General features: G+C 36.2%; 2 protein-coding genes and 1 non-coding gene across 3 annotated transcripts in view; 2 read left to right on the forward strand and 1 right to left on the reverse strand.

Annotated features, from left to right (window-relative positions):
* LOC134847847 (transmembrane protein 135-like) overlaps positions 1 to 23781 on the forward strand; it is a 138061-nt gene extending 114280 nt beyond the window's left edge. Inside the window, exons 3-12 of the mRNA XM_063865080.1 lie at positions 3906 to 4033; positions 4966 to 5089; positions 5697 to 5809; positions 6380 to 6433; positions 6522 to 6689; positions 7432 to 7507; positions 12269 to 12433; positions 12955 to 13018; positions 13421 to 13596; positions 23340 to 23781. Of these exons, the coding sequence (XP_063721150.1) occupies positions 3906 to 4033; positions 4966 to 5089; positions 5697 to 5809; positions 6380 to 6433; positions 6522 to 6689; positions 7432 to 7507; positions 12269 to 12433; positions 12955 to 13018; positions 13421 to 13596; positions 23340 to 23552 (1281 nt within the window). The 3' untranslated portion in view covers positions 23553 to 23781. The remainder of the gene's footprint in view (positions 1 to 3905; positions 4034 to 4965; positions 5090 to 5696; positions 5810 to 6379; positions 6434 to 6521; positions 6690 to 7431; positions 7508 to 12268; positions 12434 to 12954; positions 13019 to 13420; positions 13597 to 23339) is intronic.
* Positions 1 to 24424, reverse strand: part of LOC134847846 (ankyrin-1-like) — a 287174-nt gene that overhangs the window by 124980 nt on the left and 137770 nt on the right. The gene's annotated exons all lie outside the window — the stretch shown is intronic.
* On the forward strand, positions 3799 to 3871 carry Trnar-acg (transfer RNA arginine (anticodon ACG)). The gene has a single exon. It is a non-coding gene; the product is annotated as a tRNA-Arg (tRNA).

A 24424-nucleotide genomic window follows, 5' to 3' on the forward strand; every position in this document is an offset into this window, starting at 1 on the left:
TCAATATAAAGTTTGGGTTTTAATTTGATTTAGATTTTTGCTATACCTGAAAGTTGTCTGTAATTCGTAAATTAACCGTTTTTTATTCTTTTTTTCGATTCAACGGTTTCAGTTTATGTTATATCGGTTTTGTCAGCGTATATTGCGTAATTTTAAGGGCATAATTTGTAATGCTCTTGTTTGCTTAAGTAAGAATGGAGTGTTACCCTTGCGATAAGCAAGGGTATTGCAAGATAAGCAAGGGTATTGCAATCGGGTAGTAGACTTTTTTCCCGTGACCTACTTTGTTCACAGGACTCATCTAGGCGAGGTCACGAATATGCCTGGGACTGCTTAGGTCCTGGGTTCGAATCTGACCAGAAACTGTTTTTTTTTTTCAAACGGGAAATATTCTGTTTCAAATAAAATTTTCGGCCAAATATTTGTCTGTTGTGGGCTCAATTGACACATCTTAGAATCGTTTTTTATTAGCTGCGCGCATTTTTCTGTAATGTTGCGTTTAGTGTTTAGTTTGCGCCTACAATGTGTAATTTTACTTACCTTGACTTCGTATTCCCTTCTTTTTTTGTCTCGTCAAAAAAGATTCCTCTGCCCAAATTTTTTCGGCCCTTTTTTCATCGGCTTAATGACCTAATTTGGGTCGTTTTAAGCGAAACACGATTTTAAATCTTCCCTGCGCACGTTTCAAGTTGGTTGAATGTTTCGGTTTGATGCAATTTCATTTTTTTTTGTTTCGGAATTTTTTTCGTTTTTCTCAAAAACTGCTACTGATTTTCGAAAAAATGGGTATCAATTATAAGACCGCCCACTCCGATGTCTGCCTGCATACTCCCCTAGATTTTTTTTACTTGTCTCCTCTTTCTAAGGCCTTCGAAAAGATGTTAATTCCCAAAACCTTTTGGAAGGTCGTAGATAGAGGGGTTAAGTAAAAAAAGACTCTGGGGGAGTATGCAGGAACACCAGGGTGTGGGCGGTCTGAACCAAATTGTAGGCGGTCTGACCTAAATTTCGATTTTTTTTGTTTTCTCGAAATCTACCGCTCTCAAATGTGAGTTTCAATGATTAGAACTGTTTGGAAAATTTCCCTGCCTAAGTGGCTCAAACGCCCAATTTTTTTTTCATTTTTTTACAGGTAAATTTGTGAATCTTTTCGACTTTTCTCGAACAATAAACTCTCAAATCTGATATTGTGGGTTCAATAGTGATAGTAAGTAGTGGAAAGCTCTTCTGCATTAGCGGGTACTGGCAAAAACTTTTACACAAAAAGTTATCGCCCTCGGAAAAGTCTAATTTTTGATTTTTTTAACGTTTTTCAACTTTTTGAATATTCTCGAAAACTAATCTGCCATATATGAGATTCTGGTTTCATTTCTCGGAACGGGTTGTGGTAAGATCATTTGCTTAAGCGACTACGCCCAAATTGTTTTGATACCAAATGTTTTGGCCTTCGGAAAAGTAAAATATTTGATTTTTTTTTGGCATTTTATTGAAAATTTATCTCGAAAACTACCCGCCCAAAGTCTAATCGAATGAACATGTTGTTGAAAGCTACCTTTATAGTTGGCTTTGCCCAGTTTCTTTAGGAAAAAAGTTATGGCCTTCAAACAAGTCAAAGATTCGAAACTGACAGTTTGTTGGAAACCTATTGACTTTACGCGAAAACTACCGGGCCAATACTCAGGTTGCTCAATCGCGAAGCCGGTTTTGGAATTTTCTCTGCTTAAGCGGCCATCAGCTGCTTTTTGCAGAGAAGTGATTCGGATTTTGGAAAGTCTTTGACCATTTTTTAGAAACTTTTTGAATTTTCTTAAAATTTACATAATCAAATCTGAAATGAAAAGTTCATTTGAACCGGTTGCCATGATTGATCCAGCAGAAGTGGCGATTCCTTAATTTTTTTGAAAGACTAATATTATTTTCTTGAGAAAATTGAATATTTGAAAGTTTTTTAATCTTCTCACGTATTCTAATAGAGAAATAACCAAGGTTTTAGGCTCAGCCAACTTTTGAACTCACACGTTTCGCGCCGCATCAGTATAGCAAATTCATTCAATATGCAACACGTACCTCCAGCTTTAGCCGGGCACATAGTTGTTTTTATCGAGACATACGAAATTTTTGGTTCACCCAGTTTTTTAAAGATCTAAACGTTTTTTCGACTTATGTTTTTTTTCATGTTTGTGTTATATCAAACTTATACTTTTAAAGTTGATTTTTTAACTAGTTTTATTTTCAGCTTATTGTGGTTCGACACATTTTTTGTCGTCATAGTTTTCCCTGGGTAAATGTTTCTCGATGTTTTTTTAAGGCTGATCAGGAAAGTCAACGAGTACCAAAGATTCAAAATTTTCGTAAATATGGGGTTTTGTCTTTTATTCACGTAATTTTTTAACTTGCTGGTTTGAACTTTGGTCTAGTTTTTTCTAGTTTAAAGCGAGCAAGCAGGTTTATCATAAAACAATGTACGTTTTTTTATCGCTTCAACTTAAACTTTATTTTGCCCCGATAAAATTCATTTTGAAGTTCTGCACGCTTTCTTGAGAATTAAACATTTTTGAAAGTTTTGAGAAAATTATCGGGATTTTCTTTGCGTTTGTATTCATTTTTCGTTTAACGTTGTTGTTGTTGTTGATTATGCCTAAATCACTATTTTTTTTAATCGAAAATGCCATTACAAACAGCCATACTGAGAAAATGACTGCTTAGAGTTTTATAACCCGCGAGTTATCAGGGCTGCATTGAACACTTTGACCTCAAATGATTTATGTTTCCTTATTGAATCTTGAGCTTGAATCGACTAGGACCTATTGAATTGATCACGTCTTTAGATGGTTCATGACCTAAGTCAAACAGTATTGAGTGAAATTTTATTTTGAACGAATCATGTTCCTTGACAAATCAAGATTGCAAATGAATCAAAACCTTACAATGATATCAGCCAAATTCAATTTTGAAAATTACCATTGTTTTTATCTCAAGGTTGAATCCTTTAAATGGACAAAAATTGGATTGAAACTATAGGGCTACCATAGCTTAAAGTGACCGAGCGATCGAACGCATTGTGACTATTCATCAGGGGTGTTCAAAATTGCATTGCAATTAAAATAATTGCAATTAAATTAATTGATTGTTTAACGTCTCCAATTACAATTAATTGATGGATAATACCAAATTGGTGTTTTTATCTGGGGCGCATTTAGGGATTCGACCCCCTCATAAACCAAAAAGTCCACACGTCGGTTTTTTTGACATTCATTTTCGGCCGACCAACTGACATTTTCTAGAGGCGCCTTTGGCGCCAATATATAATAAATTTGAAAGGAAGCGTGCGGCGAAAAAACGCGATTTTTCGGTCAGCATTTTCTAAAAAATGCCCACGTGACCGAACAACAGGTTTTGAGACGAAAAGGTGGTATCTGGGCTCTGCTGAACTGATTTTGTGACTTGGCAATTAATTGCAATTAATTGATTGTTTCTTTTGCAATATTAATTTAATTGATTGTTTTGAAATAATTGATTTTTCGGCTCTTTTCCAGTCCCCCCCCCCCTTCAAAATACCGAGTTTTATGTTTGTTTTACGTGTTATTACGTCGCTAAATGGGTCATATACTTAGCCTTCGACGTAAAGGCCTCTGTCGCGCTTTGTACCATTGTGATAAATAAATAACAATAAGACCATTGTAAAGAGAAGTAATTGTGTGAACATGAACATGAATGTTTGTCAAGCCAGTTTGTGAATTAATGAAAATGCAATCACCGTGCTAGCTTTGAATAGCACGTTGAGTTTGATGTGTTTAAGGTCCTGTGGCCCAATGGATAAGGCATCTGACTACGAATCAGGGGATTGCAGGTTCGAGTCCTGCCAGGATCGAGTATTTTCTTTTGAATTCAATTTTATGTTTTAGGTTAGTGGATTAATTCGACTGAAAAAATGGCCTTACTGGAGACAAAATTTTTGGAAAGACGTATTCAGATCTACTTTTATGCTCATGTCAAACGGCTGTGCTGTCTTCTGCCTTAACTGCTGCTCGAGGTACCGAAATGTCATTTAAATTTAAAAGAAAGTTAGCTTTGCTTAAATTATTCTTTTCATAGTAAAGCGTTTTATGATTGACTGCGTGCTAAAAGAAATAATTATATATTGGAACTATCGTAGTTTAACTGAAAGAAAAAGAAATCTTACTATTATCGGAAGTGGTGAGAAAATATTAGCATCAATGTGTGACTGAAAAGCAATCTTGTATTTGTATTATTGGCGAGGACCAATAGGTAGGTCACGCAGGTATCGAAGGGAAGTGATGAATGTTGCCTTCACTACTTGATGCGTGAGCACACCGTTCTCCTGTTACGACTTATGGTGTTCCAACAGCTGATCCCACGAATACCTGTGTCTTCATGAAACAAGAATTAAATAATACATTGAAGTTTACCAGATTGTTCAACCAGAATTTCGTTACTAGCTACAAAAATCTACTTGGCTGACAAAGTCGTTTTGTTTTTTCTTTAAGAAAGTTAATAAAACCAGATATAACTAGTGTTACTTACCCGGCGGTTTTTCGATACTGTGATCAGGGGCGGATCTCAAATTTTTTTTTAAAAAAATCGAATTTTTAGTCGAAATTTTTTAACGTCGACCAAATTGATTTCTGAGCTCTCCTAAATCACTATTTGTCCAACAGGCACATTTTTGAAAAACCGGCCAAAAAGCGTTTTTAGGGACCAAGTTAACATTTAAATTGAACGGTGGGGCAGAGGATCTTAACTTGGTCTATTTGATGGGGAGGATGTCAACTTGAACAAACTCTTGACCAAAAAATAGCTTGGCGCGTGCTCCACCACAAAATTAATACATATTGGCGCCGTAGAGTCCTTAATGTTAATTTATGAATTTTAAATTGGGGGGCCCCGGCTAGGGCATTAAAAGAAAAACTAATTCTAATGTTTTTGATGATGTTCTTTCTTCAGGAACCTGTTTGGGATGATGACGCCGACTCTGTTGCGCCTGGTGATTCTAATGGGGAGCTCAATGGCCATCTTTTTCGAGCGACAATCCCGCCGATACATCCTCGCATTCTTCATGGGATCCAATGTAAATACTGTGCTGCGAGGGAGGGCGATTTAAACTAATATGGACACCTTATTTTGAGCCTTTGAACAAAAAACACAATCCAGGGTTCTAAATTCAAAAAATAACTTTTTAAATTTTCTGATATTTACTAAGAATCTCCGCCCCTATAATTAAAACAGTAAATTAGCACTAGAGCTTTCTACTTAATTCTAATTTTGCTGTATTCTGATTGGTCTAAAGTTTGACTAACTTTATCTCTGAACAATTTCCCTTCCTCTTTCTTGCAGCAAACAACAATTTTTCTGTTTGAGGAGGGGGGAGTTTCGTTAACATGGTCCAAACATTTGGCTTTTTTCCATTCACTCTAGCAAATTATAGAACCCTCGACGTACAAAAGTCAATGCCGGGCGGGTAGGAGGTTGAAGTGGGAATTGGTTATTAGACCTCTCAATCGACAGGTTGGTGGTTCGAGACCCACCCACCATAATGAGTGCTCGTTACTTGAGAGTGAAGCAGTTTAATGCTGGTCAGAAAAATAACCAAAAACACGCACGCAGGTCCTAATTAAAAGGCACAGCGGCTTTCCGTTAAATGTTGAACACCTTGTTTATTGGTGCTCTTTTTGCAGGCTGTGGAGTGTGTGTATAACCGGATGGTGGAATCTAAACAGATCAGATCAATTAAACACTTCGACACTCTCATGTTCGTAGCTGCCAGTGCAATCATGGGATGCTTCTTCAAGTAAGAAGAATTGAATAAAAGGGATGTCAATACTAACCAACTCCACCCTCCGACACCACAGAACTTGACCTTTTTTCGACCAACTTTTTTTGGCAAATTTACGAACCAATTTTTTTGGAATACTTGGCAGTTTTACGACATTCAATTTTGGGCGAGCAACCACAAAGTACTTTTGATTGAATATGAATGCTTTTAGTCAAAAGAGTCCTGAAGAGCAATCGAAACGGCTTGTCAAGTCTCAGTAGTACCTTTCTATTGTTATTTGCAGGGGGGGGGGGGGGGGGGGGGGAGGGCGGACGCCTTCCCCATCTCAAGGATTCGACCCCCTGCCGACACAAAGGGTCCCTTTTTGACCAGTTTTTTCAAAAGTTTCTAGGTGAGCTCGGAAAATCAGTTTGGTCAACCTAAAAAAAGGTCCTCATAATTTTCCAAAATTTTTTGAAAATCCCCCCCCCCCTCGAGAAAATCCTAGATGCGCCTCTGGTTATGAGGACCATTGACTTTTTGAAAGGATCATTTGGGTAATATAAATCAATAGGTAATTTTGGACTTGATAATTTGTTTTTTTAGAAGTGAAGATGACGAAATGAAGAGAGTATCTTCCGATATTGTCAAGCCCCTATCGTTAGTATCTCCGGGTCAATAACCTTTTTTTGACACGAAGTACTATTTCTGATATTTATTTATTGTTTTTTTTTGTTATCCCGTATAGGGTCATTTTTGGCAACTACGAAAGCGAGACGTCAACTGAGATACCAACTGACTCAACTGGAATCTCGGAAAGTTTTAGTCCAAGAACTTCATTGACACGGCGTTCCGATGTCTTGGATTCCTTCTTTAAAACAGAAATAATGCGGAAGCTGAATATTAGAATTACAAGGTTAGCTGAGTGATCATTCAACCTAAATTATAAGTTCCTAGTCACTTTGCGAATTGCATAAACATTAATACGGCCAACTTCAGAATGTGTTTTTTTTGAGACTACGTGTAATGGTTGGCTCGGTTAAAATTCACAGATGACACTATTGCATTCAAAGTAAACTATGATGACTTAGTTTTGGGTAAAACCATTCTTATTGGTTCATTTGCACGCAAAATCATGTTTGATCAGGGGCGGATTAAGGAGTGATGCCCCCCCCCCCACTCAGGGATTCGACGCTCTGGCTACTCAATTTTCGATTTTTTTTTCGAAAATCCGCCCCCCCCTTCGAGCAAATCCTAGATCCGCCTCTGTTATTGGTGGCAGTTTGGTTGCTTTGCACTGTTGAGCCAAAAAGTTCGAACTATTTGGTCAATTAAATTATTTTTGTATAAAATTTGTGGGATTTGATTGGCCTGAAAGCGAAACTTTTACGCCCAAAGCTTTTATCACACCATTGTAGGGGTCAGCGTTACCGAATCTTGTTTACTATCCTTCCTCTCTGGAGCGAATTCCCAGCCGCCTATCAAGAAAGTTTGAACATTTAAACAAATGCGAGTTTTTAACCTTGTAACAAATCCCCCCTTGCCGTTGCAGGAAAACTTTTAACAAGATCCGCGCAGCCTTGCGTTATTCAAAAAGATTAAATCAGAAATAATTAATATGTGACACTAGTTCTCACTTTGACACAATACTGATGTAGGTTCTTCACTTCTAAATGTGCCCATAGAAGCAAAATCTGTCTTCATCCTCAGCCCTGCCTTCAATACATCACTTATGTTAGTATCTGTTTTGTGCTACTGAACGTGTAGCGACTGTAGCTCATTAATTCGTGCAGTTTACACGGCCTTTTTTTGAATTTTACTGGTTTGAATTTCGTTTTCCAAGCTCAATACATTCGTTTTAAACTTTTGTAATTATTTTATCTTGTCTTATTTTATCGTATCTCACTGTGTAATTTTATTTAAAAAATATTTTTTATTTCAAGTGATGATAATTTATAAATAAATAATTATGAATAAAAAGCTCAGAACACCAATTGCAAGAACACCAATAAGGTCAGCTAGCCACTCGGTAGTCAGCTAACTGGCCTTTTTGGCGTTTTTCCAAACTGTGATTCTTAAAAATAACTATTTGTAAATTGTCAGCAAGTTTTTCCTTTCTTAAAAACGAATTCATTATCATTATTACAATTGAGAGCGTTAGAGTAATAGTACGAACCTTCTTTTTTGTAGCTTAACTCGCAAATAAAAGTGTTCATTTGGTGGCACTTTTGCTATAATCACGATGTGTAGCATTGGAAATTTCATAGCATCTGTTCTCTGCTTTACTTTTGGCTAGTGTTTGTGATTTATTAAGCGTCCGAGGCTGAGTGGTTAGTGTGTGAGTCTCATATTCTTTAGGTCGCTGGATTGAATCCGACACGTGGCCGAATTTATATTAATTCGAGGCTTATTTCGAATTTTTCTTATTTTCTTTATAGAGCTGCTTTTTGTCGTGTTCTGACTAGTGTCTGCGAAGCGCAGCTTCGCCTCTGTGCCATTATTAAATCACTAGCGAGCGTAGAGTATCAATATGAATCATGGTTTCTCAAATCTAACTCGCAAGTAGTAGAAATCATTTGGTGGTATTTTTGCTATAATCACGATCTTTAGCATAGGAAATTTCATAGCATGTGTTCTCTGCTTTATTTTTGGCTAGTGTTTGTGGTTTATTAAGCGTCCAAGGCTGAGTGGTTAGTGTGTGAGTCTCATATTCTTTAGTTCGCTGGATTGAATCCGACACAAGGCCGAATTTATATTAATTCGAGACTTATTTCGACTTTTTCTTATTTTCTTTATAGAGCTGCTTTTTGTCGTGTTCTGACTAGGTTTTGCGAAGCGCAGCTTCGCCTCTGTGTCATTATTAATACACTAGCGATCGTAGAGTATTAGTATGAATCTTGGTTTTTCAAATCTAACTCGCAAATAAAAATAATCATTTGGTGGAACTGCTGCTATAATCTGTTGCGATCTGTAGGATTGGAAATTTCATAGCATCTGTTCTCTGCTTTGTTATGCTAGTGTTCACCGATCGTTAATTGACCGTGGCTGAGATTAAAGGACGTGAGATTCCAAATCTTGATGTTTCCAGGTTTGAATTCGACACGTACCTAAAGTTTCACTAATTTGAGGCTTATTTCTTTTTCTTGTGTCACTTTATAGTGCTGCTTTTTTGCCGTTTTCTTGCTAGTGTTTGCGAAGCGCAGTTTCGTCTTTGTGTTTGTCATTAAAAACAAAGTGGCTGAAAAAATTGGTTGCCAAGTTGGTTACTTTTTAAAACTTGTGATCTCAAGTACATTTTAATCGGGAACTTGGTTTTTCTATTTTTATGGGAAAAAAGTTACTAATTCAATTCGTTTCCTGGAAGTGATCTGATCTCTTTTTTTTCAATAATGGCATTCTTTTTGACCAGGAAAACATCAGCGGTTCTCCCTGATGAGCTGAGCAGCTCCTATGTTGTTGTTGTTATAGTTGTTGTTGCTGTTGTTGTTTACTGGGAATCCCGTTACAGATTGGGAGAGCGTAAGTGCCCAGTGCAGCAAAGGTATTCCAAGACTTTGTTTGTTTGTTCTTGCAGGACTTTGTAGCCAGGATTCGGACTAAAGACTTCATTTCTGATATTCAGCCGGGCTGTACAGATGAAAAGAAAGTGCTCTGATGTTTTTGGTGCTAGTTCGCAGTTCGGGCATGTGTCACTTTGAGCTCCTATGTCGTTTTCTCCCTCCTGATTGCAGGTCGCTTCCGAAATGAAATCTGTTGGGAGATGCCTTCACTATTGAAGTAGAACTACTTTTGAGCATGACAATACCATATGCATGGATTCAAACATTAATCCAAAGATACAGTCCCAAGTTACACAGTCCTTAAAATCCGATCCAACCGAAGCTTTACGTTGAGTTACTGAAGACCCATATTTAACAGTTTCGGAAGATTCAATGGAAATCACGCGGATATTCGTAGATTTGCCGGATCATTTGTCGCACGTATTATCAGAACTCCCAGATAACCAAGTTACCTTACTTCGAGTTGAAAACTGACACGGAAATAAAATTACCGTGCAATATGAATCGCATGAGCGATTGATCTCTAAATTAGGCTCCTGAAACCAACTTAGTGGAAAACATGGAATCGTATGTCTCACTCAAGTTTGCGCTGATGCTGAGCATGAGCTGGATGCTGAGCATGCTTTCTACCTATATCATTGTTTTGCCATCTTCAGCAGACCCAAAGAAGCAACATTTTTGAAGTCATCAGATGTACAGATAGCTCTCAAGCCAGTTCTATTCGTTGCAGCTGTTGGCAAAATTAATTCAGAATCGGAGGATGCAAAATTGGGGAAACTTTATGGTGGTGCACAAATTGAAATTAATGCATCAATTTCAAAAACATAAAAAGCAACCATAAATCACGATGCTTGTCTTTCTGTGCATCAATTAGAACCACCAACCAGCGAGATAGTGAACAAGAGGATACTCAAATCTAGCGAGATTAAACTGGAAAGTTTTAACCAGTTCAACTGAATTACATGTTCTTTTTTTGTCAATGACTGATCACTGCTTTTGCTAAATCATGACTTTGGCTATGTAGCTTTATCAAGTTTAATGACTCAATGTATTATTAGTTTAAGTACAGTTGCGGGATAATAATGAAATTTTTTATCTAGTTTTACCTTGATGCTTTGTAATGTTTGTATCGAAATCGTTGCTAAAGTTCCTTAAAAAAGTTTTCGAGAAATAAATCATCAGTTTCTAGTTAATAAATCAATTGCGGTTTCTTCTTGGTGCATTATCCTAAATCTCAAGTCGCCACGGCAGAATATTCTGGAAAGTTTTTGCGACAATTTTGAACTGACGCAAGTGAACTTTTTGATATTTTGGGCTGCTTTTGGGTCGGTTTCGGGCCACAACATGAATTTTTTTGAAGAACTTAAAAGCGTTTGTTTGCTAAATGTATTTGTCAAATAGAAACAAAAACAGCCCGCTCGCTCGTAGAAGACAGCCAAAATTTAGTGACGAAATCGTTTGATTAGTAATTGATAATGAAAACTCAGTTTATTGAAAAAACATCAGCTGAAGGTCAGGAAACAGCATGTTCCAAGCATCTCCCAGTGAAAGTTTTTCAAACCGCTTAGGCAATAAAACTGACAACATCCGTCTAAAAAATGTAGATTTGAAACAGTATGTCGGCATAGGTATATTCTAGTGGCTTCGTTGCAATGCTTCCTTGCTTTTGTTTTCATGAAGATATGTTAGGGTGATGAAAATGTCATAATTTTTTAATGAAAAATGTAGATTTACAACTCTGAATTTTATTTTTTTTTTAAATAAAAACGGTTTGCCTAGTGCAAATTGTTTTCCGAGTCAAATTATCAGCTAAATTGCCTTTTTGCTCGGTTTTTTGCTTTGCCTGTGTTTCAATTTCGTAAAGTGATTACAAGATTCCTGAAGTGATTAGAGGGAGAGGTTAATTTTGAAAGTTTTCGTAATAATATAACTTTTTTGTACTTGCCGCTTGCTTTAGGTTGTAATAGTGATAATTGGACGTGAATATGGAGACAAAAATGTTCACGTTACTATAGATGTTCATAAAATACAATTAATAAATATTTGAAACTTTTGAAACAGAAAAACGAAATGGCATCCTAGTTGTTTTCGTTTGGATAAATGGTTTGCATTAATGCGTGCTTCAAATAAATCGTCGCTGCTAATGGGACATTTTCTGGGATTTCAAGAGTTTTGAGGGAAATTTTTGGGTTTTTGAAAAGTTGTGTATTATCCTCGAAAGCTACAAAAAAGTTACGTGGAGCTTTTGTCAAAAAACTCTTGTTTTGGTTGTTTTGAAATATTACTTTGGTCGGTTACGTTTCAGTCTTCTTGTTTAACTGCTTTTTCCACGCAAAATCAGGTACCTCAAATAACCCTCGGAATGCTTCGAATGATATATCATATTAAAGCCCTTCAGTTGTCGAGTTTTATTCTAGTTTCGAGCAAGCTTATCATATGGCAATACGTTTTTGCTTAAGCCTTGAAAACCTAATTCTACTCCTATTCTTTTAGCGACTTTGATTATTGCTTTTTTTCGATTTATTGTTTTTATTTTCATTTTTTTCGATTTGTTTTGTTTCATGTTTTGAAGTATGCTGTTGCCAAATATGGCTAATTTAGTGTTACTATAAAACATATGCCAAAGTTCTAGGCTTTCGTTCAGATCCTCTCATCACACCACGGACAAAAAACGACACAAATTGCTGCAAAAAAGTGTATTTTAGAATTTTTATGATCATGATTGGAACTTTCTGTGCTACATGCACAAAAACCGGCTATCCTTGTGCTTTTCATTTTCATTTAAAAGAAAACTTTCAAAAATTCTTCACAAATAGTTTGGTTAATTCAGAATTGATTGCCTTGAAAATCATTTATTTAACGCCATACTATACTTTCATTCCAAATTTTTGTGGATCTCATATTTTTATCTTGCCTCAGATTTTGACAATTTTAGGGTGCTCTTCGTGGTTTATCTCTGGGATACTCAGCCTCATTTGCATTCAACATTCTACGCAATCTGTCCAAAATCACCCAGCCGAGAAAATTCATCTCGAGAGTGTTCGACAAGTACAGTGTGCAAACAGCTGTCTTTTTGTCTCTATTCGTTTCAACATTCCGAGTGAGTTAAAATTATATACACCAATACATAAGATACTGAATTATTTTTATTGTTTTACGCGTTCAAAGCTTCGCAATAGTTAGAGGGTTCTGATAACAGGCTGCAAAGTTCCACAGCCCTCTTGTGAGTTTGATTTCGTTTGTAAAAGCTCGTATTTTACAGTGGACGTAATCTTATTTGCAAATAATTGAGCGTCATGAATGCAGTTAAGACCATTATTTATGTCGCATTTTTTTCGTTCCTGTTTCGGGAAAGAAGGCTAAAATTTGTTCACGTTCAAATATGATTTTTCGCGGTTTGAGTTTTGATTTCTTTTCCAGTTCAGTTTTTTCGAAAGTCCGTATTTTTGCTGTTTTCTTGCGTCCATTGACACTCTCTTCCAACTGTCTGTGGACTCTATTGTTGTGTTTTGTTTTCATTGTCATAAATATGCTACATCAAGGTGCAATGAGTGATTATGTTGGAAAGCATTGACTGTACAGACATCTGGCATTAATTGCTCATAGAAGTTCTGTTTTTAGGCCAGCGCATGTATCCTCAGGGCCTTCCAGAAAAGAAACTCTGCTTTCGTCGGTGCCATTGCCGGTAAGTATTTTGTTTGTTTTTCATGCCGCATACGTAAGATTTAAGGAATGAAGTGAATTTTCACTGTTATAGATCATAAGGATTTTTGCATTTTTTCAGCAAGAATTTTCTTACTGCTTAATTTCTCCCTTCTTCTGCTACTTTGGAAAAAGGCAGAAAGTTGAAAAACAAAAAAAAATGTTGTTTTTAGTTTCGAAGAAAAATTCTCTGCGGCCATACTTATCCTGTTTGGAACATTTTGTGCTATTTGGTGCAGATATTTTTGCAAAATATGGCCTTTCTAGTTTTATAGCATATCAGGAAAACCCGATGGCAAGTTTTCTTAACTATTTTGAAAAACGCTCCTCTCCTGAAAATCCTAGATGCATAAATGGCTGCATGATTAATTTGTTCACATCTCAGGTTCAGTGAGCGGTTTCAGTTTTGTCTTCCTCCGAAGCTACATCATATCTCTCTACGTGTTCCTCAAATCGGCAGAAGTGCTCATCAAATACGCCATCAGAGACACGTGGATCGATAGGTTCCCCTACAAGTCAGAGATCATCTACGCTCTTTCAGTAGTGGAAACTATATTCGCGGTCAGTAAGTTTTAGTAATTTAATTAAGTCTTGGGTCGGTGAACATATTTAAATAAGGTTGTTCTACCCGAGAAATTTCTACCAGAGAAGTTTCTACCCGAGAAAGAAAAAAGGAAAGAAATAGAGGGTAGAAGTGACTGCAGGAAGAAGGTGTAAATATAACAAATTTCAACAAACCAAAAGATCCATGGGATCTAAAAAGAAAAAGTGTTATTGCTCTCCGCTTGATGAGATCTCTGAAAATGGGTCTAATCAGGGGCGGATTTAGGGGGGACCTAATGGTTTTAACGCAAAAGATGCAGATTTGTTGCTGTAAATTTTCATAAATAACTCCAACTAGATATCCTTTGGAAATTTTTTCATCATCATTATTGTTAACTGGGCGTCCAAAACGTGACCAAGTTTTCATTTAATGTCATAATTTTGGTTTAATGCCATCCTCGGGTATTCGGCGGCATGGTTGTAATCTTTACTTTTTCTTAATGATTGTTTTGTTTGTGTGATTTTCCTTCCAGCCTGTTTGATCGCATCGAAACCGTGAAAAAGTCTAAAATTCTTCCGACAGAGACTCGAAATTGGCCTAGAATTCTCTGATGGAGTCAAGCGCATTATAATATCAAAATATTTTCAATCGTCATTCCGACCTTTTCTCAGACCTCAGTATGCAGACAAATGTATATTTTGGTTTTTGTATTTTAGTTTATTGATCAGTGTTTTTGACCTTGTTGCTGCTGCTGTTTTTCTTAGACCGTTATTACGCTTGCGATTAAAAAGCGTTATCAAATAGAACCCTTGACTTTTGTCAGGTTTGCAGTTTGTCAACCGAATTACTGAATCATTTTGAGTCACTTCTGTGATGTTTCATACATCATTCATCTTTTGAGCATTTTAATTAGCCACTCTAATTTGAAATTTGTTTTTTATGTTGTAAACTCAAATTTCAAATCGTTAACTCCGATAGACCTTGCTGATATAATTCCATAGATATGAGGGGAAGATACTCTATAAAGCTTTTTGAATTTTATGTGTTTTAAGTTGATTTTATGAAAACGTGTTTTTTTCTGACTCAGCAAGCAACTGCTCAAATATTGTCGTCTGTTTCTCCGCTTTCCTAATTTTTCTCGAATGCTAATTGGCAACTGTCTTTCTTAGTTTATTTTTCTCAAAGTGAACTTTATTCAAGACAAATCGAATTCTACATGAATTTGGGTAGCGGTAGTTTCGTTTCAACATTTTATCAATTTTTATCATTGTTTTTTCTGTCGGCTGGTTTTTCATGCTACGTTTGGGCTGTATCCGAGTGGTGCGAAGCTCTGCTCTGCATCTGTGTTCAAGTTGTTGTCTCTGGCATATCCGTAATTGCATTGAAGCTTTAGTTTTTTACCTATGATGCTTTACCTATCTATGAATACACTTTCGTTATAGATTAGGCCAATTGAAATTGGGATAACTCGACCATAGTGTGCTATTGTATCTCATTTTCAGTTGCTATTTGATCAAGTTAAGATGAATTGGATATGACAAAACATACGGTTTTCGTTTTTGTTTCTTCAATGATAGCTATTTACTCCGATTATTTGTTTTTGTCGCTGGACAGAAGTGGCTCGGAGCTTTTACTAACATCTGTTTTTCCATTGATCAATTTTTATCAAAGGCGAGGAATTTATCCCAAAGGATGAGAAATTTACGATAATAGAACTGAGTTTTTTTAGAAGTCGATGAACGTAGTTCAGACTCTTATGGGGACCGGCCTATTAGCATGGTTGTTGATTAGCATGCCCTTGTAAAAGAATGTAATTCGAGTGTTCACGTTTTGCTTACTCAAATTTAAAATTTTGAACAGCGTGCACCACTCAAATTCGATTTTTTAAAAAAAAAAAAGTGAATATGGATTATTATTTCCCCTATTAAATCAAGTGGTTTTCGAAATTATTTGAACTTTTAGGCTCATTTGTTTTTCGTCTGAAAGCACACCCAGTTAAACCAACTATCGCATGCTAATAGGAACACATGCTAATCGCTACACACCCTACTCTTATATAGGTCGCGATGATTTTTTTTGTTTTTTCTTTTTCAGGAAAAGTTTTAGTTCAGGCTCAAATTTACTCTTTCGCGGTTTGATTTTTTGAATTTTTTTAGTTAAAAGGAAAAAACTCACTATCAAACAGCGAAAGTTAAAAGGCCACGAAAAACTTGATGGACTTCTAGTTTCGCGAATGAAATTTACTTTTCAAATTTCCCAGGGAAATAAACAAATTACTTATTGATCCAGTTTGCTTAATTGGTTAATATTGGTTTATATTATACCGGGTTAATATTAACAAAAACGCGCCAATCACAAATTGTTTTCGAACTTCAAAGGGCGTCCTATTTTTTCTTCGAAATTCGAAAATTGAGATTTTTTCAAAAAACAAGTCAATTTTTTTTTCTGTTTAGTTGCGTTCATTGACTCTTTTCCATCTCTTTGTTGGCTGTGTTATCAATTCTTTTCACAATTTTTAGTAATTGTTATTTTTCTCGGCTTTAATTTCAGTTCATAGTTAAACAAACGGAGTTTGTTTTGTGTTACCAGCCCGTTTGTTCCAATCCACGTTGCACTTTTCCTAGTTCCTTTTCTATTTTCAATTTTGTGTAGATTATGGTTTCTGGTTGATATTTTTTAACGGTATTAGCGAAATTGCCCTGGAATAGAAGTTATGCGGACCGATATATGATGGGGCTTGATATTTTTGTTTGAGATGCAAAAGTTTTAACTTGCTTAATCCAACTGAAAGTTCGCCTCTGTGTTTAAACTCATGTTACACTGTGACTGTAAATCCAACAACATATTAAAAAAATAGCATTGTTCTTAGACCACTGATTTTATCTGGAAAAGCATAGTTCTTAGACCACTAAATTTATCTGGAAAAAGTTTTTTAATATTCTGTCCAGTCATTAGGTTTCTATTGCATCAATTTTTCATATTTGATTTCTCACTTTTACGATGAGACTTTTACTCTTATGGGGACCAGCCTATTAGCATGGTTGTCGATTAGCATGCCCTTGTAAAAGAATGTAATTCGAGTGTTCACGTTTTGCTTACTCAAATTTAAAATTTTGAACAGCGTGTACCACTCAAATTCGATTTTTTTTTTTAAATAGTGAAAATGGAATATTATTTCCCCTATTAAATCAAGTGGTTTTAGAAATTATTTGAACTTTTTGGCTCATTTGTTTTTCGTCTGAAAGCGCACCCAGTTAAACCAACTATCGCATGCTAATAGGCACACATGCTAATCGCTACACACCCTACTCTTATATAGGTCGCGATGATTTTTTTTGTTTTTTCTTTTTCAGGAAAAGTTTTAGTTCAGGCTCAAATTTACTCTTTCGCGGTTTGATTTTTTGATTTTTTTTTAGTTAAAAGGAAAAAAACTCACTATCAAACAGCGAAAGTTAAAAGGCCCCGAAAAACTTGATCGACTTCTAGTTTCGCGAATGGAATTTACTTTTCAAATTTCCCAGGGAAGTAAACAAATTTTTTATTGGTCCAGTTTGCTTAATTGGGCAATATTGGTTTATTTTATACCGGGTTACTATTAACAAAAACGTGCCGATCACAAATTGTTTTCGAACTTCAAAGGGCGTATTTTTTTTTCTTCGAAATTCGAAAACAGATTTTTTCAAAAAAAAACAAGTCAATTTTTTTTTCTTTTTTGTTGCGTTCATTGACTCTTTTCCATCTCTTTGTTGGCTGTCTTATCAATTCTTTTCACAATTTTTTAGTATTTGTTATTTTTCACGGCTTTAATTTCAGTTCATAGTTTAACAAACGGAGTTTGTTTTGTCTTACCAGCCCGTTTGTTCCAATCCACGTTGCACTTTTCGCTGTTCATTTTCAATTTTGTGGAGATTATAGTTTCTGGTTGATTTTTTTAAACGGTATTAGCTAAATTGCCCTGGAGCAGAAGTTTTGCGGACCGATATATGATGGGGCTTGATATTTTTGTTTGAGATGCAAAAGTTTTAACTTGCTTAATCCAAGTGAAAGTTCGCCTCTGTGTTTAAACTCATCATACACTATGACTGTAAATCCAACAACTTATTAGAAAAATAGCATAGTTCTTAGACCACTGAATTTATCTGGAAAAGCATATTTTTTAGACCTTTGAATTTATCTGGAAAAAGTTTTTTTAATAATATGTCCAGTCATTAGGTTTCTATTGCATCAGTTTTTCATTTTTGATTTCTCACTTTTACGATTAGACTTTTACTCTTATGGGGACCGGCCTATTAGCATGGTTGTCGATTAGCATGCCCATGTAAAATAATGTAATTCGAGGGTTCACGTTTTGTTTACTCAAATTTAAAATGTTGAACAGCGTGTACCACTCAAATTCGATTGTTTTTTTTTTGAAAAAGTGAAAATGGAATATTATTTCCCTATTAAATCAAGTGGTTTTCGAAATTATTTGAACTTTAAGGCTCATTTGCTTTTCGTCTGAAAGCACACCCAGTTAAACCAACTATCGCATGCTAATAGGCACACATGCTAATCGCTACACACCCTACTCCTATATAGGTCGCGATGATTTTTTTTGTTTTTCAGGAAAAGTTTTAGTTCAGGCTCAAATTTACTCTTTCGCGGTTTGATTTTTTGAGTTATTTTTAGTTAAAAGGAAAAAACTCACTATCAAACAGCGAAAGTTAAAAGGCCCCGAATAACTTGATCGACTTCTAGTTTCGCGAATGGAATTTACTTCTCAAATTTCCCAGGGAAGTAAACAAATTACTTATTGATCCAGTTTGCTTAATTGGTTTATATTATACCGGGTTAAAATTAACAAAAACGTGCCGATCACAAATTGTTTTCGAACTTCAAAGGGCGTCTTATTTTTTATTCGAAAACTGAGATTTTTTCAAAAAACAAGTCAATTTTTTTCTGTTTAGTTGCGTTCATTGACTCTTTTCCATCTCTTTGTTGGCTGTGTTATCAATTCTTTTCACAATTTTTAGTAATTGTTATTTTTCACGGCTTTAATTTCAGTTCATACTTAAACAAACGGAGTTTGTTTTGTGTTACCAGCCCGTTTGTTCAAATCCACGTTGCACTTTTCGCTGTTCATTTTCTATTTTCAATTTTGTGTAGATTATAGTTTCTGGTTGATAATTTTTTTAACGGTATTAGCGAAATTGCCCTGGAGCAGAAGTTTCGCGGACCAATATATGATGGGGCTTGATATTTTTGTTTGAGATGCAAAAGTTTTAACTTGCTTAATCCAAGTGAAAGTTCGCCTCTGTGTTTAAACTCATGTTGCACTATGACTGTAACTCCAACAACATATTAGAAAAATAGCATAGTTCTTAGACCACTGAATTTATCTGGAAAAGCATAGTTCTTAGACCACTGAATTTATCTGGAAAAAGTTTTATTAATAATGTGTCCAGTCATTAAGTTTCCATTGCATCAGTTTTTCATATTTGATTTCTCACATTCACTCACTTTTACGACGAGACTTAAAGTCACAGAATGATTTCATTTACTTTTGGCTATGAAATCCGCGCGACCAGAAATCAACACTGTTGTTGCACATAAATCAACTTTAAGTTGACATGTTACAAAGTTTCGAATTTGATTTGCATTTGAATTTTGATTTGTGTCATTGCTATTTTTCTTTGAATCCCTCGGAAGTTTACCTAAATGTATCGTATATTGAAAACGCAGGTTTTGAAAGCGTAACTAGCCGAGAACTATACTTCGGAAATCGTTCTAACAGTTTTGCAAGATGCGCAGAAGGGAGTTATACAAGATCGTGGAAAAAAATAAAACTCAAGTTAATTTATCTGTACTACTACTTTAAAAACAGCATTTACATCATCAGAACAAAAGAATGTTGTTAAATGCCGACACGGAAATATTTCCTTTTCATACGGAAAACGTTACGCACATGTGTAAGCGCATAAATAATTATAATTTAAGCCAATATTGAAAGAAAATAGGAAACTATTTGACAAAACTATTGACAATTCCAAATTTTTCTTCAAGATGTTTCTCATCTTTTTGCTATCTGGGGAAAGTTTTTGTACTGAAAAGTCTCCGCTTTGCATCTGCAAGTCTTCACTTTTTCCACGATTACTGTCCGTTTTGCGAATGGAGACGTGAAACACTTTAAGGAAACTGCAATTCTCTGAGATTTCACGGGTTTGCAGGCTGAACAGGTTTTGAACCTGAGCTGGTTTTGACTTCCGTCCAACGGGACGTAAAAAGAATTGCACCGGCCGTAGCAGAATCTATTTTTAATCACTTTTTGTTCACATCCGGGTAGAGAAACGGTCTGATTAAACATTTTAGCCCGACAGTTTTCTTTGTCGATAGTTTTAATACGACCCAAAATGGCAAGGTTCTCGCTGGAAAGTTGGTTCAGATAATTCTCGCTGTAGCTTTCAATAACCTCTCGGTTTTCCGAAACTCCCATTGGCGATGGATCATCATAGAACGACTTTTGCGTGCCGTAGTTTCTGGGATTCTTCGGGTTTGTATACATAGGGTACCGTTTGTTGTTTCGGTTTTCATGTTTTTTATTTTCATCGTTACCGTTTTTGTCGTCTTCGAACTGCAAATTGTCAAAAAGAGTCTTTGACTGTTTTCTGAATAACTCGGACGAAGTATCTACAGTGCTGAAATCGGAACTTGTAGTTGAAGTAATGTTCACTGGTTTGGCTTTTGAGTATTCGCTGCTCCAGTAAGATGGCACAACTTTTCGGGAAAACCCAAAATCTTGATGAGACGTATCTTTCGAAGCATCCATGTCATATATAAAGTCTCGTTTCTCGACCCAGTTTTCGACCTGTAGTGAAGTTCGGTTGAAAGCTTTTCCTTCTGCGCATCTGTATGTAATACTAGATACAGATATTAGAACAAAGTATGCTATCAACAATCTGGATGAAATACTTTCGCGAGTATTTGGATTATTTGAAGAAGGCATTTTATACGGGTTTAAATTGAAATGAATTAGAGTGAATTATGAATGAAAGTTAGAAGAAATAATCTCAGAAGATTTCGCAGAATTGTGACGCAAATGCAATGTAAGGTATAGATCAAACTTGTGGTTTAGTCTGTTCAATTCCGCTAAAAAAGGACAAAACTTTACTTTTTGGCGACAAAAAGTTTAAAAACAGCTGAATGTTTTGATTGCTTTCTAGTAAGTCCAAAAATGGTGGCCGAGTTTCAGTCTTTGTTCGTTTATTTTGAAGAAATGTCTCAAAGTGTCTTGTAAGGTAGTAGTGAAGCCAAACAATATAATCTCCGGTAGATCTGGGTCTGAATGTAGCCTGCCAGAAGAGTGAGAATGGAATGGGGCTAATGTGATTATGAGACTAAGTGACTGGGCGGTCGGGTGGTATTAATTAGTCCTAATTGGCAGCGGTGTAAACAGTTGATCCCTGAGTCGCTTATTTGCCAGAGTGAGGCTCGTAGTTGTTTGGGTTGGAGCCTTGTTGGTAGGTGGGTAATATTCAGTGTTATGTCGGTACGCCGGTCGGCCGGGGTTGTTTGGTTGAGGAGAGGTGTTTGTTTTGTGAGGTAGAATTGCCTATTTTCTATTTATTTGCGATCGTTGATTGGATTCTGCCGAGTTGGAGAGAGTGGCTTGAATTTCGAATGAAAGGCTGAAAGGGGAACAAAAGGTGCAATAGTGTCCGATTGGCGCCACAATTAAGTGGAGCTGGGAGCGAGTTGGATTAATATCAAACAAAACAACTCATAATGGAGGCTCCAAATATCACACCAAACACACGTAGCTTAAATTAGCCATTAATAAACACCATGTGTGCCAAGGTGTCACATCGCAGCGGTTGATCGCCACGCGAAGAAAGCCACCAAGCCAAGCACCGCCGCCGTTCACCGCCGCTGCCGCGACACCACCGTCCTAACTCACACCGTCGACCCACCACCGTCTGACCACAACTCAGAACAACCCCCCCTTCTCTTTCACCCAACACCCTCGCCCTCAAAAAACCCCCAGTTCATATTTGATTTTTAGAAACAAGTGAAATCTAATTTTGGAAAGGAGCGAATAGTTAAAACAATGAACCCTTTTGAGAGATAATTTGCCCAAAATTAAGAAACAATCAGTTATATTATTTCAGACACATTTTATCTGATAGCTGTTTATGATATTAAGATAAGATGTAGGATGCGACTAAAAATGGCCAGAATTAATAGTATCTTTATAAGGATCAACATTACGTGCCTTTAGACGTGAACAGACTAGTTTGTTTAGAATCTTGGCTCTGAAGTATAAACATTGTATCTGGGCGAGATTAGAGCCTCTGATCCGTTGTCGCCTACTGCCGATTGAATTAAAAGATATGAGCTATCAGCAAGTCTGTTGGTCTCAAATACAGACATTAACCTATAAACTGTACAAATCCCCCACCCATCGGGTTTATGATCACTTTATAGTGGTTGAGTTTCGTCTGCAAACGAACGTGTTTCTACTATAAATAGTTGTAAGAGCGAGCTTGAACGGCCCTTTCATACTGAATGAAGACTTCGATCTAGTTATTTTTAAGATTTTGATCTAGTTCAAATTTTCAGGTGAGATTTTCATCTCGCATTTTCTTCTTGGAATATTTGAAGAAAGGCTTCCTTTTTGACATATATAGTTCATAGTTAGGTGTAAAGTTGTAGTTATTTCTGTAATTCTTCAATATCAATGGAAATCAAGCAATGTTATTTGATTAGCAAAGTACCAAAATCAGCAAAGTTGGGACCGCTGGTTGGGAAGACCCGGATCAGTGAACTTTTTGGGGAAATAATGGGGAACTGTTGTTACCGCAGACAGAAAGTCAGTTAGGGCGACGACGGAGGGCGGCGGTGGTTGAGTAGGGCTCTAATGGGAGTTGTATTGGCTAGCAGGGGCATGATAATATTGATCTAATATTGGAGGGGATTAGGGATTGAGAAGTTGTCGCCTCAATGGACGCAAACAGACGTCTAAGCAAGCGGGAGAGGGCGACAGACAGCGGAAAGAACAGAAGACGAAGAAGAAAAGAGTAGACTAGCAGATCACCGAACAACGCTAGAAGAGTAGAGTGGAATAGCTACTCTGGAACGACAACTGGCCGCGTTTTCTCATTTTAAACCTTCATTTTTTGACGGAACAATGCATCCGAACTGAACTGAAACTCCAAAATAAACAATATCGTGCTATCATATCGAGTATTAATTACTCAAAACGAAGACTCTTAATAAACCATCGCTTCTTTTCAAAAAAAATTATTGCTTTGAGTAAGTCCAAACCATCGAATATTGATTGGAACTTGAACTCAAGTTAACAGCTGGGTAGATAAAATGTAACCAATTTATACTAGCATGATCTATTAAGGCTGTTTGGGAGAATTTCGACTATGTTAACCGTCCCCCTCAAGCCAGTAAAAGAAGGGGGTGTTAACTTAATATTTCTTAATGATTCAATGAATGAAGAGGAACATCTTCAATTTATTTAATTAAAAAGCAAAGAAAGTGAGATAGCTTGATACAAAATATACTTTCTTGGAATTGCGCTGAACTTCTCAAAATTTGGCATCTAATCGCGTCAATTTGCCATGCAAGGAGAGGCTTCGGGTATGAACAAAAGAAAAAAAGATAAACATCTCACTCATAGAAAATGTTTTTTTTTCTTTCAATTTCTCTTTTCTAAAGAAGTGAGATGTTTATTTTTTCTTAACTCAAGTCTAAAAATGAACTGAATTTTGTTTAGATTTTGATTTGGCCTCAGAATGTGCGACCTCAATACAGAGACTTTGTGAATGACGTCAGCGGGGACAAATTCAAACATGTGAATCGGAGACTGGCAGCCGCCCATTGGAATCTGGACGTGAAACATGTGCCCAACTACCCCCCTCCCGACAGAGAACTGCAACTGGCATATGAGGAAATAGCTCGCATGCAGAGACTAAAACTGCACAAATAGATTTATAAAAACTCTTTACACTTATAAATACTTTCTATTATTTCCAGTCTTGATTTTTGATGAAAGAAAGTTTTATCAAACGACATTCAATAACTTTTTACTCGTCATATTTCTCGTGCTTTTGTTCCGATTTTCGAAGAAAGTAAGGAATATATATCCTCGGGGTATTTTTGTTTATTCAGACCATTTCTCAAAAATATTTTCCACGGAGGATCGATCCAATGATATTCATGATCCCGGACGGGGTACACTGACGACTAGACTATCCTGAATTAAAGAGTGCTGTGAAACGCTCGCAAATAGACTAACGTGACTAAATGAGCGCTGTGAATGTTTGATGCTGAAAATTCTACGGGCCTTATTAATGAGTAGCGAATTATCCCGCACCAAATTCAATTGAGGCAAGCTAATTGGTCTTTTTTTCATACACGATGATTAATATTCAGCTTAAAATTCATAGCTTGTCAATATATCATAAAGAAAAAAAATATTCGAGAACAGTTTATGGACAGTCAGGGCTTTGCGCTATGATCCAAGCAGTCTTGTTTCAAATATGTGGCAAGTTCTTTTCTTTTGTTTTACATAAAATTTTTAAGCTGTAGCCCAGTGACAAAAGCCAACATAAAGGTTAAAGTTAACAAAAACATTTCAACATATAGTATTACTTGACCGAGCTTAACTTTTAATGCTCAAAAATGATGAGATAACTACAGACGCATTTAAATTCATAATAAAAGAATTCTATAATAGAAAGAATATACACATCAACAAATTCATTGAATATTTACAGCGTCGAAGTTTTGAATCTTGTCTAAATGTAAAAAAATCCTTACTTCGAAGGACTCCGTAAATAGTCATCTCTAATTTTTAAT

This window comes from Symsagittifera roscoffensis, chromosome 6 (assembly GCF_963678635.1).
Source record: "Symsagittifera roscoffensis chromosome 6, txSymRosc1.1, whole genome shotgun sequence".
In the NCBI taxonomy this organism is placed as follows: Eukaryota; Metazoa; Xenacoelomorpha; order Acoela; family Convolutidae; genus Symsagittifera; species Symsagittifera roscoffensis.